Genomic DNA, 20377 nt, shown 5'->3' with positions numbered 1-20377 from the left:
AGATCGCTTCATAATCCCCTCCAGACAGAAAAAAAAAAAAACATTAAGTAATTGTAGACAGGAAGTGGGCACTTAATTATTTAGAGGTTTTTATCAATGTGGCAGGTAAAGTGAGTAAGCATTGCAGGCCTTTTCTCATCAGGTCGCCACGTTCAGGAATAGCACCTATCATCTTCTCATATTCTCTAATGCAAACAGTAAATGGCAGCTTGTCAATAAAATACCTTTTTATATCGTTTATTACCTCACACTTCCTCACTGTGCTGTACGGAGCAATTTGGATGACAGTTACGGCATTGTTTCACTTTGTGTTAGCCGTGTGCTACAAATGGACCGTTGTGTGCTTAGAGGGGTTAGAGCTAATTTTTTTTTTTTTTTTTTTTTTACTCCTGTTTATTTATATATGTATTTATTTGCAATTTTCATTAAGGGTGCATATGTCTTTAACAGGCTAAGAGTGCCCCCTTCAGTTTAAATGGAATATCAAAATGTAACTGAGGGTGATGTTGTGAATGGATCAATATATATATTTTCTGGTATAATGTACATGCATATTAATAATTACGATTTCCGGCTTGATATTAGACAGCATATGCTTCATTTAAGCGCATAAAAATAGTATTGTCTGTGTAAAATATTTCAAATTAAATATTCTGTTTCCTATGTATTGTAATAATAATAATACATTGGGATGTTAATGCTTTTACTAATATTATTTCTAGACCTCCATGAGGTTATTTCTGACTAATCATTCAAAGATTTTTTTTTCTGAATAATGTAATCTTTCTTTTAGTTACCCAAGTAGATTGATCTCTAAATTAGGTTGGATTTACGGCATGTGAATGCTTTCAGCCCCCCTGAACACCAAATGCTATAATAACTTACCCCTCAACACTATAATAACCTAGCCCTTCTAGAATACACACCTGGACATGTTTTGCATGGCGATGTGTGAAGTGAAGCTTTAAAGGCAATATTCAGTGGTTTTCCCCTGTGTTTAGTATGCTCAACAGAATTCTTTACTTAACCCAAACACAGCTCAACGTTCTGAAAACATTGATCTGTGTTTGGGTTAAATGAGAGAGGCCGTATGGCATACTAAACAGGAGCACGGGTGCATGTGTTCCTCCAGATGTGGAGGCAGTGCTCGACGGACACAGCGCGGCTTTACGGGCTGCGCAGAGTTCAGGATTAAAGTGAGATTTAAAGTGCTTCAGGATTAGAACCAGATTTAGAGTTCTGACTGCTGAAGCTGCATCTTGTCACAGGTGCTGTGTTAGACACCAAATTACTGTCGAAATTAAATAATATAAGCCCAAACGTTTTAATTTTAAATGAAATAATTTATAAATAATTGTTACATTTTCATTGATTCATTTTATATATATATATATATATATATATATATATATATATATATATATATATATCAATGGGCCATTGGCTGTAATATTACATTAAACATTCAAAGGAATTCCAGTGAATTCTTGTTATGTGAGGTACATATATTTAAATCAGCTGAATAATATTTCATATATATATATATATATATATATATATATATTTAAAACTACATTATAATTAAGTATTAAATATATTAAATTATATTCACATTTTATATTTTGTAATTATATTGTTATATATTATATATTTATTATTAAATTGATTAGCACATGTGTAAGTGTAGAGGTGGTTGTTGCAGATGGTGTTTAAAAGCAATGTCTGTTGACTGTTTTTGCAGGTCTGCAGCCGCACACCAACTACAGCTTCATTCTCGTTGCATGCACTGCAGCTGGTTGCGGAGCAAGTCAGCCATCTATGGGCCGCACACTGGAAGAGGCACCAGCAGGTTAATGCACTTACACACATTGACACTCACTCTTAACATCTCACTCTAAAAACATTGTTGTTTGTTTTTGATTTTCAATGCATAATCAGAGTTTATATATATATTGTATATATATATATAAACTCTGATTATATATATATACTCTGTGTATTGCATTTCATATATTCACTTGTCTCGTCGGTTTTCTCTTCTCTAGATGTTTGGGTGGTGCCCAGGCATATACAGGTGAACTCTTCAGCAGTGGAGCTTCACTGGAGCCAGCCGCTCAAACCCAATGGCCTGATCTCTCAGTATCGGCTGCTGCGTGACGGAGTGGTCGTCTTCACCAGTGACGGAGGAAAGATGAGCTACACAGACGCTGGCCTTCAGCCCAACACCAGGTTCTATCTATCAGCTATCTTTAACAAGCCATTAGCACTTGATTATCGATGACATCTAATCCTATGTGTGCCTTAAAGAATCCTGGGACTCTACAATAACAGAGCTCTTCAGTAACAGAGCTGCTCTGATACCAAATCATTAAAAGTTTTTAGGAGGAGCGAGCAGGGAGGCTAGCTTGGGAGTGGCAGCGTTGGCTTGGAGAGTCGCATTGATCGCGTTCCCCTTGTGATTCGTGTTAGGACACTAACTAAACTTTTCTACTGTTGATGGAGAGTGAGAGTGAGGCTCAAAATGACTAAACACTAACCTTTTAATTGTCTTAACTACAAATTATTGGTCAGGAAATTACCTCTTCACTGTGAAAAGTCATTTAATGCTGTGGAGTACAGGAGAGTATTGTAGGCTAGCTTCCCACAAATGAAAATTTGTTATCTAAAGAGGAATGATCAGATGTTATTTTTCAACAAGATAATGCTCCTGCCCAAATTGCAAACACAACCCAGAAGTATTTGCAACGACAATCCAGTAAGAGTCCATTTGAACCCTATAGTGAATATCTCACATTAAACTGAAACTAACTGGGAGACATTTTTTAACTGCTCATGAACTGTTTTAAGCCATTAACAGTGAGTGGGAGAACACTGACTCTTCTTCATATAAAACACTATCTGCAAGTTTACCCACATGAACATTTAAAGAAAACAAAGGAGAAGGCAATTCCATGCTAAGTTGCTTTATCTACAGTACTGGTATTTGTGCAATTCTTGCTCGTTTCCTGACCAGTGATTTGTGATTAAAATGGACCATTTAAAGATAATGGCTGAATCTGAAGTCGCCCCCTATACCCTCAAATTAGAGTGTGTAGTTTTGAGGTGCGTGTTTCTCATGTGCAAAACACATATTTGTGTGTTCAAGCCATTTAAAGCCATTCATTTCTAAACATTGTTAACCAACGGTCTAAAAAACTTCCAAACAAGTAATTTTACTGAACATAAGAACTACTTACTTGTGTTAACACCACAATAAAAGTACATAGAATACATACACTTTTATTCGCTGGCATATTATGGTAAATCAAGACATGGTAAATGAACGATCAAACCAACCTAAGTGCTCTCCAGCTGTAAAACTATGTTCGACTGGTCTCTACACATCGTCACTAGTATCACCACACCCGAGATCCCGTTTCCATTGGTTGAACTTTCAAATGACATTGGAAATCCCAAAAGACCTATAGCTTTAGCCAAGCAGTATGTCAGGTGACAGGTCACTGTGTGATCTATACATTGTCTTATGTTTTGTTTGGCTCGTTCAAGAACACCAGCTCTAAATAAAGACATGATCTACTATAGTTCACTAATATTTTTAAGTTTCAAAATGTGGCACAAATGCATCATGTGTATACTGCGTCTGCACTTTTTCATACAGATACTTGTTACAGTTTGGTCTCTAACTGAAACAAATATGCTTGTTGTATTCTGCTAATACAACAAAAATACGATTTTACAGATCACGTTTTCATGTAAAGCATTTATTTTTTTCATGCTACATGAAAATAGAGCACTTCTAATATGTCAGCCAATTTAAAAACACTTGTTAAGTGATGGTTATATGTTCTCTTAGCTTCGAAAGCTTTAAAATGACCTATTTTGTGTTAAGTAATATGATAACTTAGAAGTGCTTTAAATATAAGAGGTTAAGTTAAAGATTAATCAATTAATTGATTGTTAATTTAAACAACGAACGATAATTTGAAATTTATGTAAATGGACATTCATAGTGTTTTAAGTATATAAATAATTATATAAAAATCTATTTTCATCTTAATTTTTTTTTTATTAGGTTAATTAAAAGGACGATGATTTGTGGATTTAAAATGTGATTTTAAAAAAATGATGTGCTGAATAATCAGAAACCATCAACTTAATAATGAACATAAATAAATATGAGAATTCTAATTTTCTTGACGTTGTAGAAATTCAGCTGTTTTGTCAATGCCTCGTTATTCATGAATATATCCAGTCTTAGTATCTGTGAAATCTGTTGGTTGGCTTTAATAAAAAAATGGCACACAGGGACTCAGTGCAAAATAATTGGTTAGTTTGTGCAATATGTTGTGTAAATATTTGCAATGGTTCATTCTCATAAGCTGCTTAAGATACAGGATAAATCTGTTTGTTTCATTACTTTACCATCAGTGATTCGTAGATTGTTCGCTTCATTCCTCTCACGTGTGAATATATATATAAATCAAAAACATGTGTCTCCTGATTGGACAGTTTGGACAGGTCATTCAGTCACCTGACCTCCTTCTCTTTGTCCCTCGGCTGCTTTTGTTTATACTGTAGCTTCAAACAGAGCAGGGGATAGCCATGACGTTTAATTTGCCGTAATTCCAGATGACCTGCCAAAAGGCATTCCCTTCTCCCGTGCTCTCCCCTTTCCCTTTCTTCTTCCAATTTAGCTCTGTAAGGAGCGTTACAAAGGCAGACGAGCGGTTCATTATCCAGACAGGCTATAGGCTGATGTGAAACAGTTAACCAGGGTTCTGGGGGGGTGTTCTGCCAGCACTCCTGCTCATCGATTATTTATGACAATGTTGATTAGCTGTCACTTACCTCACTATCGTAGAAAGTCTCTCTGACGAGTGAAATATTAACCTTTCTCCCTCTAGGGAAACAGGTTAGCCGCTTGCCACCTCGGTTAATGCGCCGCATCATGTTTATTCGACGTAAAGCGTGCAACATACACGCAGCGGCGAAATACCTGCGTCGGCATGCACAGCTGTTCGCTGGTGTGTTTTAAACGTGTTTTCTGATTAATATCGCTAATGCTTTTATTGCACATGATGAGCGTGGTATATAATAACTGATGTGACTATTTTAAAGGAGTAGTGCTGGAACAATAGTTAATGTGAAGGTATTAATGGCTGGCTATGGAGTTTATGGCAAATTAAAACCCTTTAATGTTGAACATGACCCACATACATTGCTAATGCACACCTTTGCACTGACACCCATCTCTGTTTAAAAGGTAAATCTATCTTGTGAAGTCATGTATGTCTTAAAAGAGCTTTCCGGCGAGTGTTTTTATAACCCACATCAGGCGTTAATACATGCGAGTACACACACACACACACACACACTCTTCCCTTTCTATTTATATGCATGTCCGTTCAGAGCATCTGTCATGCCTGTCACAGATCACAGTGGAGGGGCTGATCAGCATTGCATTAACAATGTCATCTGTTAAATAGTATCACACCATATCGATCCAGCAGGGACTTTTCCAATGAATCAAGTATAATGTAAAAGCAGAATTACAAGAAGGCATAGTCATCTGAGCATTTTCTTTTCTCCATTTATAGTGGAAGTAAAATAGTGCATTTCATGAGTCAACAGCTGATTAGTCGACTAATTGAAGATTTAGTTATTCATTCATTCATTTATTCTGGTGAAAACCTCTGAAAGACATAGGGCTCTATCTTGCACCCGGCGCAAATGACTTTGTATGCTGACGCATGTCTCTTCATATTTTGCACCCTGCAAAGCAGGCTTTTTTCCTCCACAGACGCACGAAATTAACTTGCACTCCCTGGGCGGATTGGCGCAAACATTCCCTAGTGCTATTTTGCAGTTCCAGAAAACTATTGCGCTACTGACCAGAAAAAAGTCAGTGGCGCGTTGCGTGTTGTTCATAATGCTATTTTAAGCGTGCATGCTTGGCCATAATGTAGTGGGTGCACAACGCGCATACACTTTGATTCTCTCACAGATGCAGCAGTTTTTATTTTTGCAAATCATACATTATAACAAGGAAAAATGTTAACACATCATTGTGATTTCCATGAAGATGAAAAAACCCAATTACCCAATTTTTTTTAAAGGGATACTCCAGTTTTTTTGGAAATAGGCTCATTTTACCACTCCCCCAGAGTCAAACAGTTGGGTTTTAGTGTTTTGGAATGTATTCAGACGATTTTCTGATATTTAGAAGAATATCAGTAAACAGACAGTTTCTGGTCTCATTGACTTCCATAGTATATTTTTTTCCTACTATGAACGTCAATGAGACCAGAAACTGTCTGGTTACTGATATTCTTCTAAATATCAGAAAATCGGCTGAATGGATTTGAAAACGGTAAAACTCAACTGTTTAACTCTGAGGGAGTTGTAAAATGAGCCTATTTCCAAAAAAAAGTGGAGTATCCCTTTAAGGCTAATTGTTGTACTGAAGGATCAGGCCTGTTTTCCCAATAGTTGCAAGAAACATATGTATATAATGTTTAACCGACGCTAATTTGGATGGGTTTCTCCCATCCCCATACAACGTCACTTCTCTGGCTTTCACTGCCCTGACAAGAACGTCGGTCTCCTCGGCTGTGAACCACTCCTGGCGCACGCCTGGTAAACCCGCCATTATAATAACAATCCGCCATGCAACATGCGCACCTGCTCTTAAAGGGTATGTTGGATGACGCTCTGATTGGTTTATTTCATGTTACGCCCAAACCACACCTATGAATAATGAGGCTACTTCAGACCAACCCCTTTTAAACTTGCGTCGGGCATCCCTCCAGTAAAATAGCCACAGTGCCCAAGACCCGCCCACAAAGTTACTTGCGCTTCGCACTTGATGCTTGCATTTCAGATCGTTAAAGGATGGCCCATTATGTATTTTAAATTCATTCTTTTTAAAACACTGGCAGTTTATTTTGTGGTAATGAAGTCTGTCTGCACAGTTACTAATAAAATGGAGCCACACTACTAAAATCACTAGGGTTTTAATGTCAAAATGTACTGCACACTCTCTCCTAAACTGTCCATGCGCTCTCGCTCATTTGTGGTCAAAGTCGTGAAATTTCACAGGCAAAAAAGGTCCATTGTCTGTTGTCATGATCACTTTGAAACCAAGTTCTGTTCGTCATTGCATAAATCTGTGTTATTTAAACCAGTAGTGAATTCTGTGTGGGGAAATGTTTCGTCTTCATTCGAAATTCCACATTTTGTGTAATTCTATTGTAAAGACACAATTTCCCCCAGACTTTTTCTTGTATTGATTTGCTTTATTTATTGGTTTTTATATCTGCTCTTTGCTAGCATTACTTCAGCTTGGTTTCCCATTTCTGATTTTAAACATTTGCTTTGTTACACTGGCATTCATGCCTCAATTCTGAGAACTCTGATGAAAGACGCGCATCCTTAAACAAAACTATGCTTGCTGTGAAAGACGCGGCTTAATGGCAGAATCAATGCACCCGCCTCTCTTGCGGACAATGAATAATTAAACGCAGCGCCGACTCCCACCTGAAATGGAGAATCGCTGAAACAGAGGCAAATTTAACTTCTGTGACAGGAGACTTTTAAGCTAATAGCATAATTTAGTTTCTCAGTTGACTTATTTATCTCCTATCCATCTTTGTTTCGCAGATATGTGTACGAGTTGGAGGCCACCACCAGCGGCGGGAGCAGTCTCAGTGATAGATACGTCATTCAGACCCCCGTCTCCTCCCCGGAAAGGATTCCTCCTCCGAATAATGTCAGCCTCCATGGCCCTCGCTCCGTCTTTGTTGCCTGGTCACCCCCAGGTAATGTTTACAACCTAATGCGCTATGCAGCCTCTCTATTTAGCACTCAAGCAAGGCTGATTTATCCCTGCTCGGGCCTGCGAGAGTGACGGCACGCAGGCAAGAATTTACGAGTGGCGTTGTGTGTAATTTACCAGGAGCCCAACATGGTCGTGGTGTACATGCATCAGTGCGGGCCGGACGTAGATGGGTCCCACCAATCAATTAACATTCAAACCTAAGTGACAGCTTTTCCTACCTCTAGTGTGATTTAGAGGAGAGTTGTTTGAGATGCGCTCGCCCTTCACCTGTGTGTGTTCTCCCATCACTGTCCAGTCGTGTCTCATTCATTCTCTCCTTCTCCGCTGTTGTGGAGTTGAGGTTAAGTTCAGCTATTGGATTCCATGTACACTCTTAGAAAAAAAGGAAAAATAGAAAAAAATGAACCATAGGGTTCTTTACTCAACTCCAAAGAACCTTTTGTGCTAAAAAGAGGTTCTATAATGACAAGAAAGAACCCTTTTGGCACAAAGGTTCTTTATAGGCTATTATTCATTCATATATTACATTAGTATTTTGTAGTTGTAATTAAATTATTGTTTATTAAACTGTTGTAGTAACTTATCACATTTTAATCATGCTGATTTTTGGAGGAGAAAAACTGAAATGGCACTCTTCGTGTGATATCAATTAATAACTACATAAAATGATATAAATATATACAATTTCTAACCCCCATATCTTGAATTTTGTGATCATTCACATGCATTCATAAATACATTTTAGGGTCTTGATGTTTGTCAATAATATGAAATATTTAATCCGGAAAGGTCAAAACAAATGATAATGAATGAACCCAAAAGGTAGAACCTTTTTTCCTGGTTACTACAGTAAGAACCCTAAAGGGTTCTTATTATTGAACCCTTAGAAAGGGTTCTGTATAGAATCTTTTAGGGGTTCCAAATATGTAGCGCTGATAGAACCTTTTAAGGTTCTATATAGAACCATTTCTTTGTACCATGCACATATACTGTAGATATATTTTATGAATTAATATTTATTTTAAGACATTTAGCCTTCTTGAAGTATAGATGCTCTGAAGAAAAGATGGAGGAATCTCCACCCTTGCAGCTTTAACAGGAAACTGTACAGCTTACGTTACAATGAAAGAGATAGAACAGTCAAAATCCCTAAAACATAATCTCTCTTTAAATTGCTACCATTTTTTTGCCAAAATATTTTTATAAAATTATTCAGATGCTGTTTACTGCTGGAAGAATCATTAAGATCCTCCCCATTTTACCCGATAAATACCGCATTCATTCAAAAAATAAATAAATAAAAGAATATATGCGTGTATATATATTTATATCCGTATTTATTATAAATGATTTATCTTTGCACTTTTCTTTTTTCAGTTAATGTGCCCTTGTAGTCTTTAATCAAAATAACATCCGCTCTTCTCTTCTCTGATGACGTGATTACTGCCGCGAGAGCGTGCCAACCTGTCAATCACGTGAAATGGCCAAATTTCCTGAAAAGACTGAACACAAGAGCTCTCGCATGCAATAAAACAATAAACTTACTAATCTGAAGAAAAGATCATGAAGCAAGGACACAGAAATCCATTTGCCTAATGTTCTGTCCTCACTCATCCTAAACCCCCCTTTCCCCACTCCTTTTCCTTTCAACCTGGTTGAAAGTTCACGAAAAATGGCTATATACTGTACCACTTCTGATGCATCCTGTGCATCTGCTTCTTTTTTGTTTTCATGTTTGGTGTAATTTTAAATGTCTCACCAACAACTTCGAATTAAACTGTTGCGGTAACGTTATCCGATTAGATAAACATCAACCATGCCTGTTGACATTTCTTTTCTGTGGGAAGAGAATGATCCTCGCTTGTCTCTTCAACGGCAGAACTTCCGATGATTCAGCTGCGCAGTTTCGCCTGGCTTTGAACATGGGCTGGCATGCAAATTTTTGAAGGCATAGATATTAATGATCCCGACTGTTGCGTCACAGTCGGTGTTATGTGGAGATTCGCCTATTTTTCAGGGGGGGGGTTTCAAAAACGAGATTTAAATAAGAATGAGACAAATCAAGGATGAGACAAAATCATTTATTTCTAATAGATTGAGGCGGAATGGATTGTGGTGTTTCTGCAAGTATTGTGTCAAGGATAGGTCAAACTGAAGGGCCACAAATTAATAAATCATGGGGCACATCATCTGGGACCTTTTGATTACTGTGTATCACTGCCTTGTGCAAGATGTATGAACTTGACTATGAAAACTGCACTTCTTGTTAAAAGGAAGCATGTTGCGGCGACTTAAGGACATCATGATAAATTCAATTCCCGATGGACAAAATCATGTCCCATCCTACATTCAATGAAGTTAACTACTATTTATGGGCGTATTGAGATCATTCATTATCCCAGTTAGGTTATTAAGGTGTGAAACTGTAACTAAAAAGTCATTTCACCAAGGGGGTCCATGCAACGTTTCCGAGCTGAGGTTTGTCCAGTGATCCAGAGCGAGTTGTCATTGATGTGGTGTCCTGTATGATCTTATCATTTCTGTTGCAGGCTGCAGCCCACCGGCCTCCACCGATCAATCAATCACTCTGTTTACACTCTGAGACTGCAGCAACGGGCTCATCTGCACATCCCACTGTGCATGTGGGCCAAGTGTTCTCCCACATGGAGAGTAAATGCAAACTCTCTCTCCCTGTGGTATGAGCTGTGATAGTTCATAGACTTCATCCCAGAATCCCAGACTGCTCTCGTGCATGCTCAGACCGACTACCCAGCCCCACCTGTTTCACACATGTGTGAGAAACCTTTAGCATGTCAGATCTGCTTGTATGCATTCACCTGGTCATGTGTCGCAAATCCTTGCGAATCTGCATGCACGTATTTGTTTTCCCTCAAGAAGGTGCGGGTGGGTGTGTGTTTAAGCGTGCGTGTGCATATTCACACACTCAAGAGTGATTTCACAGGCTACATTCAAGCGGCCCTGATTGTCTGCCTCAGATGGTCCATCTTTTGTTATTATTGCCCCATTATGCCTCTCTCCTGTGAGAGGATCCCCTTAAACAACCTCAATTACAGCATAAGAGCCCTTAAACAGCCCTGATACCCAGAGAAAACATTTACATAGCCCGGATCTTTTATTGACTTTACATTTCGAGAGAGGCGAGCGAAAAAATCTATGGCTTCAAACTACAATATCTCACGCTTGGTTAAGTCCGAATGCAGAAACGGGCACGGTTTTAAGCTGCACCTGTGCTTGATGGATCAGATCTGATAGCATGTTCCTTTTCTTTTCCTTTGTGCCATTATTTCTTATTAGACTCTCATTCGAGTTGAAAGTGCAAAAACTCCAAAGTCAGTGATTAGTTGTAAATAATAGAACTTAGGGACCTGTGCGATTGAACTTCTCAGGCAGGATGCTTTGATCAAAGCACCGTCTAATTCCAGCGGGTTTTTGTGTCTCAGGCAAAAGACTACATCTGCTCAGGGAGACGGCAATGAAGGAAGTTGAATAATTTAACTTTTTCATTTGTAAAGATAATCAGCCCGTTCTGAATACATCTCAGGTCTCATAAATGTTGAATAACCTATCAGCCTCCAGTTGCCGTAAATTATGAAAGGCGCTAGTGATGGGAATATTAACAAAGCGTGGATGCCGGGACTCTACACTCTTTAGTTCAAATGCATTACCGAAGACCGTGTGCGTGTCTGTGTTTTTCGGACAGCGGTGGGATGGACGAACTGGGGGAAGTGCCTGCTTGGCCAGAAGGATGTTGAATCAAGGGCAAAGCTTCCCAAAGCGTCAGATCCACTGTATGTCAGTCCTTGCACTGTATTACAAGTACATACGGCTCTTTGTATATTGCGATTGTGGGAAGGGTGAGCTGAGTGTGTTTTTGTTTTCATGGTGGATTATCACTAATCTCTTTGGTTAGTTTGTCAGATTGGTGATTTGTCACTGCATTTGTGTCACATTTCTACATTTTTGGTTTGCTTAACAAGCTTGTAATGAATTTCCTTTCAATGTGACTTTCTGTTTCCGTTTGCCTCTAGGTGTGTATAATTTAAGTGCTCCTTTGGAATATAACGTCCTGCTCAATGCAGGCACTGAGCGGCCCCTCGTCCGCCCTGCCCGATCAGAGCACTTCATGCTACTACAAGGACTTGACCCCTACACCATCTACCACATTCAAGTACAGGCCTGTCAGCCAGGTATTCTCCTACCCAATGAAACCTGAACATGATTGGGATGTTCTGTATACTACATATTAGCTTAGGTGAATATTAGGTGAATTTGGAAATGTACACCTCTGGAAACAATTAATGTTCCTAAATATTACCATCTACACGTATTCACGCTATTTTCTTTATGTTCATATAAATATGTTGCATCAGTTCTTCAATAGGACATTGCATAAATGTAAATATTTGTACGTATTTGTGCAGGCGGTTGTGGTGTAGGACAGGGGGTGTCTGTTCGGACCCCTGAGGCTGCGCCTTTAGCTCAGGACCCTCCAGTTCTCACTGCTGCTGGTGCAGCTGTTATCGAGGTCCACTGGAGTCCACCACATAAACCCAATGGCCTCATCACTAGCTACTTTATATACAGGTACAAAGCACTCACTCTCACATATAAACAACAAAACATGCTGGTCTTCTTATTCCAATAGAGTGCCGAAGTGATGACGTCACTTTGTAGGACAACTCGGAAGATAGCGGCGCATGGGTTCCCTCGATCAAAAAGCTATGCATTTTCCCCATAGACTCTTGGAAAATCTGGAATATCTGTGTTTAACAAAGAATTGTGACCCTTACACGTTTTGTCTATGAAGATAATCTTTACAAGTTAATCCAAAATTTATACATCTTGAAGCCTATATCAAGTTTTTAAAAAACACAAGCAGACACAATAAAGTTTAAAAAAACACAAGCAGGTTATGTCATAGATCAAAACGTGAAAATATTTAGAGGCTTTGTTCACCACAGACCTTATTTCAGGCGATTTCAGGCTTTAGAGCGAGGGACCCGGGTGTGCTAAAATTTTTATTTTGAGTACAATGTAGTTCAATTAATTATTTTATGTATTATTAAACACTAGGGAATTTCAAACCCCCATACTAGATGAAGACTTTGAGGTTTGGAAGAAAATATTTGGCACAACAATGTTCATTTTGTGAATACTTGAATAATATTGGTCACACAGGCCTTGGACCTCTGTAGAACAGATATTTTGGCTCTTTTGTGGACATGTTAACCAGTACTATTAACTTGCACTCCTCTATCAATCTCAGCTGAAAATGCACTTTCATATAATGATGCTGTCAGACTAATGTCAGTGCAGAGGCTGCATTGGGAATAAGTGTGTGTGTGTGTTTAGGTGCGAGTCCATGTCAAGGCATGTTTGAAAGGAAGGCCGGAAACGTAGACGAACACAAACAGTAATTATGCCGTGACCTTGAGGTGAACAGGCCAATCACTGCTGGTTACACTTGTCAACATTTTCTCTCTACTTCCTGTGCAACTGACAGCAAGAAAACGCAGAATAGTGAGGAGTGCTTATGTGGATATCAGCTGTATATCAGTGACTGTGGTATCTGAGCGCAGGAAAGAGAGAGAGAGAGGCTGATCGGCAGCTCTAAATGGAAGATGACATTGCCCTGCTGACTTTGATTATTCCAGGCACATTCAGAGCCGTTTGAGAGCAATATGAAACAGAATGCCATGATGCTTGCACCCCGCACAGTGGGAATAAAGCTAAGACTGACATGTTACGATCACATGAGAATGCTTTGCTCTGCTGTTACAGAGGCATCCTTCAAGGAGAACAGGGAGCGATGCGCCGGGGAGTAGCCAACTCTATCATTATGCTGCCAACATTGCCCTTATGGTCGGAAACAACACAGCCGGCCGTGCTCGAACCTTTATTGCCCCACATCGTGAACGGCAATTTAAAGCGTTCAGGTTTTGACTTGAAGGATTCCAGACAATGATCAGATTAAACCATAAATTGAGACGTCTTTCCAATGTTTTCGCTCTAAGGATGGCTGCGAAAACAGTGTTTATGGCATCTACTTGTGTGCGATTGTGTGTGTGTCAGCGACAGTGTGTAAGGTTTTTGTCAAGGGCAGCGCGGCTGTTGACCAGTGTCATTCATATGCAAGGTCAGATCAGTCTAAGCCCGCATAAATCTTAAGAAAATATCATTAGCATAGCCACAGATGCCGGGGCATTCCGGCGAACGCATGACTGGATTTCATCTCGGCCCTGATTTGGGAGCGGGATACACTCTGGCAAATGCATCGCATTCAGGGGGCAGTGAATTCACTCGTGGCTTAAAGGACTTGGTGTATTATTCTATCTGCTCATCTTAATACCGCCGATCAGTGCTGCGCTAAATGTAATCGGTTTAATGTGCTATTGTGTATGTATTCAGCTCATTGGAGGTTATCTGAGATTGTGAAGTGAGTGTCCCCTCCTCAGGGATGTTTGTCCTCCACACTTTTAACCTATATTATACAGGAGGTATTACCTGAGAGAGAGTCCTTGACTGCTATACAGAATTTTTGTAAATCAGTTCCTAAGAATACATCTGCGTTCGGATTGCACGCATGCGGTTGAGACGATAGAAGCATCAACATAATTCAACGTAAGGATTCGCGGCCACAAGAAAAAGATAGGATCTCGAGGCCACGACTTTATTCCGTTGTTAGATCATTTTGATCATTACCTCGACAAATGTATTCATCAACCCAAATGTATGAAAAACAAAAAGCCTATTACAATGTTTACTTGCTGACTTCCTAAAGCAGAAGGTCTTGTGTTCCAGATGCAGTGTTGGTATGTGTGTGTGGAACAGACTGCTGATCGCAGCTGTGTGCTGTAGTTTAGCACCATGGTGTGAGGCGTTCTTCTCCCCTGCCAGTCTCTGTTTGGCTTTATTTTAATGCGGTGGGTGAGATTAGGCCGTTGCGGTGCGAGCGGGGCCAGCAGGGGCCACATTAGAGCGGTGAATGTCATTTTCTCCAGCAGCATGGAAGCCAGGCCTCTAATGTGGAGGAATTAACGAAGCTTGAGCAAAGCCCAGAGCTCTCCTCCTGCTCCTCACCTCCTCTGTGTGCTCTTCCTCATCTCGGCTTCCTTCCTCTGGCATCCCCACTGGATTTGTTTGTTTTTGGAGTCAATTTTGAGGGTCTTTGAAGTAGCCGTTTTGTCAAGTTCCTGTTGTCGTTCATTCTATTTTAAATAAAGCATTTCGGATTTTTCATGTGATCTAAACTATATTCTTTCTAGACAACCAAGTGGAACTCAGGAGGAGCTGCTGGTGTTCATCTGGACCGAAGGTCCTCTAGAGTTCATCGATGCTTCAGACTCCCTTCTACCGTTCAGCGAATATGAATACAGAGTCACCGCTGTGAACTCTAAAGGCTCCGTTTCCAGCTCGTGGACGTCTGTTCGCACACTAGAGGCAGAACCACAGGGCCTGGACTCACCCTCGGCCCACCCCGCTAGTGCCTACTCTCTTCTGCTGAGCTGGACCCAACCTAGCATACCAAACGGAGTGATCCTCAAGTACAAAGTGGTGTACCAGAAACTACCCAATGATCCTACGTTTAACTCCACAACTGTTACTGCTCTCACAGTTCTGGTAATACTCTTTTTTTCTTCCATAAATTGTTGGTATTCTGTCTCTACACTGTGTTAAAAACGTTCCATGTGCAAAGAAGCAAATGAGTAACGGGTAGGGATGCACCGATATGAAAATTTTGGCCGATACCGATAACCGATAATTCTTTATATTTCAAAAGTCGATAACCGATATATCGGCCGATATTTAATTTTGAGAGTCTGATTACAAAAACAAAAGACTCACAATTAAACCCATGTCCCAAGCGCACGATTATAATGATGTTCTCATTATAGTGTTATGTAGCCAACATAACAGATTTGCGAACCGTATTTTCATTTTTGAAGAGATTTCAATCATATTTCAAGAAATTAAAAAAACATAAACAGTGCTCAACAAGTGTCTCAGCTGAAGGGAACAATACATTATTTCTCGGCTTTAATATATCGGCCACATTTTCTTAACAGGCCGATAACGATAACATTAAAAATGAACATATATCGGCCGATACCGATATGCTGGCCGATATATCGTGCATCCATAGTAACGGGCCATGAAATAGAGCCCACAGAAAGATTTTGCACAAATTTATCAAATGAAGAGGCAACACTTTTTTCACATTATCAGAGACCAGAAAAAAAAAACTATTATCGGTGATTTATTATCATTCGACAAAAACTATGCTACTGTTTCTGAGAGACGTTGTACAGATATAATGCTATAGTAGCAAGTAGTACTTTTTTCTGAAAAGTAATATATTAGATGTATAAGACAATAAAGGGGAGACTGGGCTAATTGTCACAGGTTTTTAGTCAGTGAATAGTTTGAGGGTTAGTGAATTTTGTCACATTTAATGAGGTAAGGTGTCGCAATTAAACAGCCTATTACTTTCACTTTTTTACTTACACTTATTATATACTTTTCAGTGAAATTGAAACTACTGAAATTCATTACTGTTCAAAAGTTTGGGGTCAGTAAGTTATTTTTTTATTGAGGAAAGACCCATAACTGATGGAAAAAAAGAAACAAAGACTTTTGAAGGATTGTGTGACAGTACATTTTTGAGAATTGGCTGCTGAAAATTCAGCTTTGCTATCACAATTGAAAACATTAAACAAATCTTACAAACTCTCGATTGGTGTAAATTCATAAACATTTAAATCACTTGTGAACAACTTGTTAAACTTCTTGCCCCAACCTGTCATTTAAGAAATCACCATTCAGGCTTTCAGTTAAATCTTTTCTAACTGAAATTATATTTGATTACTTATATTTACTTTACTTATATATTTATATTTAGTTGGCCATAGTTATATTATTTGCGTTTGTATTGACCCCATTGTTGGCTGCAAAGAATTCCAGTTCTCAGTTCAGCTTCAACACCTGAAGTTTTTCATTCTCCAGCATCAGCATCTGTCTGAGATCATCCATCAGTGATCAGCCCATTGCTTGCATGTTTAAACAGATTCCTCATCCGCTGATGTCTCCACCTGTAAAAGTAGCCGCTGTGATTCATGGCGTTCTCGTGTTTGACACAGAGGAAAAATAGTGGGCTGCTTTCCTCGCAGATGCTCACAACTGCATCACGGCCAAATTAAAGGCTTCAGCTTGAGCTCTGTGTTCAAAACAAGTGTGAACAAAGCCAGCTTGCCCCCTGATAGCAGCAACACCATAGGGGAAGAAATCCAGAACCCACTGAGGAGTTCAGCTTCTCCCACAGAGCGCCAGATAGATGCTTGCCTAATAGACAAATTAATTATTTTGATAGCAATTAATGAACGTCACCCAGGATAGGCCTTTTATCAGCACCCCTCTTTTCTTCGAGAGTAATTTACAGTTCCGCTTCTATTCTCTTGGCAGTCCTTTCAGGTTTTCTTGACCTCCAGAGGTCGGCTTCAGTGGTGAACGTGTGACGTCAGTTTGCAGTTAATCAGCTTGTAATTAATTTTCCATGTGTCCTCAGCCCTATTGAGTTATGACCCTGGCCTCCTAATGGCTGACGCAAATTTATCATTTTGAAAATGATACATTTTTACTCGTCTTAGAAAATATCTTGCGATTAAAAAACAAAACCGTCAGTAAATTTGAAAAGAACATGTTTTTGGAAATAAATATAGGCTAATGTTCTAACAGGATTATTAAAGCTGCATGATTTCTGTTTTCTGATTTCTAGATATTAAAATGAGCTTTCATCATAAATTTAATTGATCAGTAGTAGCCAAACAGCACCAAATATCAAACCATTATTTTAAAGTAGCTAAATGTGCATATATTATGTAATGAGTAATCTTATTTTCTGATAATATGTAATACCATGATTTTTTTTTTCCATGTTCGTTACAAACTAGGCTAATTTTGTTTTGCTTCAAAAGCAAGGATTTTAGAATATACTGTAACGCTTAATTTACCCATACTGCCTTGAGTTTTCCCATGTTCATCTGCTGAAGACACTGTCCAATCACATAACCCCTGCCACGGGGAAATTGTAGTGTGGGTATTAGTGCAATTTCTCACGGCTACATTTATAATCCATCGATCCTGCAGAATCTTTTTTTGGACACTGACTTTTGCTATATCAGCTGTCCGCCTGCCATGTCAATACTTGGCCTGCTGTGGGGCATCATATTGATTTAGCCGTTGCCAACTGTTGAGTGGCTACAGGTTAATATTCTCTGGTGGAGTGAATTTGTTTTATGTCTGAGAATGAAGGATCATGCAATTTCTATTTTTTCCACTGATCTTCCTCTTGCTTAAAAGTGTACACGGACAGTCATGTATGCAGATGATACAACATTATATTTACTTGCAGCATCAATTGAGCAATTGTCTAGCTACAGCTTTGGATGAGGAATTAGAATTATTTGGAAAGTGGGTATGGACTAATAAGTTGGCTCTAAATTTGACAAACCCATTTGTTTGGATCAAATTCAAAACATAGTTGAATATATAGTAAATTGTTAATTTTTATATTTTGGACCCCCGAAAGAGTGGTTGTGATATTGTAATGTATTATATTATTGTTTTTCCTTTAACAAATAATTGGTTTACAATTATGTATGTAGGTTTAATGTGTTCTTTGCAGCAATAAAGAAAAGTTGTCAGTATCTAGAAGCAGCAGCTAAACACTCCAAAGACGTGAACTTGAAGGACCGTGGCGTGAACACAACAACCAACCGAATATTGACGAGGACAGGCATCGGAAAGATGCACATGCAAGCCTTAAACACAAGAGCAAACTAATTAACAAAATGAACTTCAGGTGCGACAGATAATCAATCAATGAGTAACTAAGGAAATACACTGAAAACTTTAACCAAAAAAATACAGATAAACCCTGACAATGTAAAATGAATAATGTATCTATATTCAAAATTATAAATTAATAAATTATATCATGTTTTAAACATACATATAGTATGATATAGGAGAATATGGAGCTCATACTTGGGAAAAAAAACCCCTCAATTTCATACAGAAGCCCAAAATTAGCAAAAATATGATATTTATATGGTTAAAAGTAAGTTGAACTTCTTATAACTTGTGAAAATCTATTAGATCTTCATAGTAGCACACCAGAATAAAATGCATATAATATAATATGTCTTAGCAAGATCAAATTTAAATTCTTAGTTTTATTATAAAAGCTCTAGTTTTTATTGTGGGGGGCAAAACATAATGCACTGCAATACAATGATCATTAAGAGAAGTAAACTTTTTTAAGTCTTCATCTTGATACATTACTAACAAAATAAAAGTTATTCTTAAGTTAACTTCTTAAAAATCTGCAAAGATTTCACAGCCGCAAAAAAAAACAACAACAACCAAATGTTATGTTTATGCTGTGATTTTAACATTGCTAGGGTCATCCTCTTTGAGCCCTGACCAGTAAACCTGCTGTAGGTATCAATCAATCAAAAGAGACTTTTGTGCTAGATGTTTGATTAAGCTTTCGCAATCATGTTGTGGAGACGAGTCGGATCGCGTAGCAGATGGCGTAATGCTGTTCAGTAGCTCTTTAGCAGAGAGGAGAGCTTGTGTTCTTCTGTGATCTGAGCATGCCCATCCTTCTTTTTTTGGGGTGGGTGGGGCTGCTATTGATCCCTGGCTGTGCTGTGTGCCGTACCTCGTGCCAGTGCGTGTGATTAATGTGGACGTCATGGCGGTGGGACTGAATGAGGCTACGGAGCGCAGGCGGTCTGAGTCGCCAAAAGCTTCCTCCCTCACCATGTGTGCAGACGCCCCTCATTACCGAACACTTATCAAGCCTACATGAGAGATTAGGCAGGCCCAGTCACAGCCAGCACCAGACCCGTCCCATCCATTCCTCCCTTTCTTTGCCTCTTCGTCTTTTTCGCTCTCACACCCTCAACGCCATCGCCTTTTCCCTCTGCTTTCTCTACATACCTTCCGCCGCTCTCTCTCTGCCTCTCTTGCTCTCTCTCCCCCTCCTGATCTTTCCAGATGTTGCTCAGCAGCCCCATGAGAACCCCAGCGATGGGAGATGTATTAATACATCCTATTGATTAGATCAGGACCCCTGACAGTCATTTGCAGAGATACCATCTGGCTGCTGTTCCAATGCCTTCACCCAAACAGGACGTGACACCTTATTAATCTCCACCGCCACTCTATAGACGCTTCGCCTTTTGCGCACAGAAGCCCAACTCTGTCGGAGTGGCAAGCGGAGATGCTGGCGGACCTGAAGGGTGCAAGAAATTAAGGTTATTACACAAATTGAGCCATATGGTCCAAATATTTCAGAGCTGAAATTTACTAGGCAATAAAAATTGCTCCTGCCTTCCTAATGGTGTAAATTACAGTTTAACCATGGCTCTAATGATGTCCTTCTGCTGCCTGTAACCACTCTAACATGAAGGACATTGTTTAAAAAATGCACAGGAAAAAAACCAGGAGGGGGAG

General features: G+C 39.2%; 1 protein-coding gene across 4 annotated transcripts in view; it reads left to right on the top strand.

Moving 5' to 3' along the window:
- ush2a (Usher syndrome 2A (autosomal recessive, mild)) overlaps window positions 1–20377 on the top strand; it is a 198181-nt gene that overhangs the window by 159378 nt on the left and 18426 nt on the right. For all 4 annotated transcript variants that reach the window (XM_089120408.1, XM_039669219.2, XM_089120410.1 and 1 more), the window contains 6 exons: window positions 1742–1849; window positions 2046–2229; window positions 7660–7817; window positions 11887–12045; window positions 12280–12442; window positions 15124–15478. In XM_089120408.1, coding sequence (XP_088976534.1) covers window positions 1742–1849; window positions 2046–2229; window positions 7660–7817; window positions 11887–12045; window positions 12280–12442; window positions 15124–15478 — 1127 coding nt within the window. The remainder of the gene's footprint in view (window positions 1–1741; window positions 1850–2045; window positions 2230–7659; window positions 7818–11886; window positions 12046–12279; window positions 12443–15123; window positions 15479–20377) is intronic.

This window comes from Pimephales promelas, chromosome 15, assembly GCF_988280905.1.
Source record: "Pimephales promelas chromosome 15, fPimPro1.hap1.1, whole genome shotgun sequence".
Lineage (NCBI taxonomy): Eukaryota > Metazoa > Chordata > Actinopteri > Cypriniformes > Leuciscidae > Pimephales > Pimephales promelas.
Note: the sequence above shows the minus strand (reverse complement) of the source record. Positions and strands in the feature narration are given on the sequence as shown.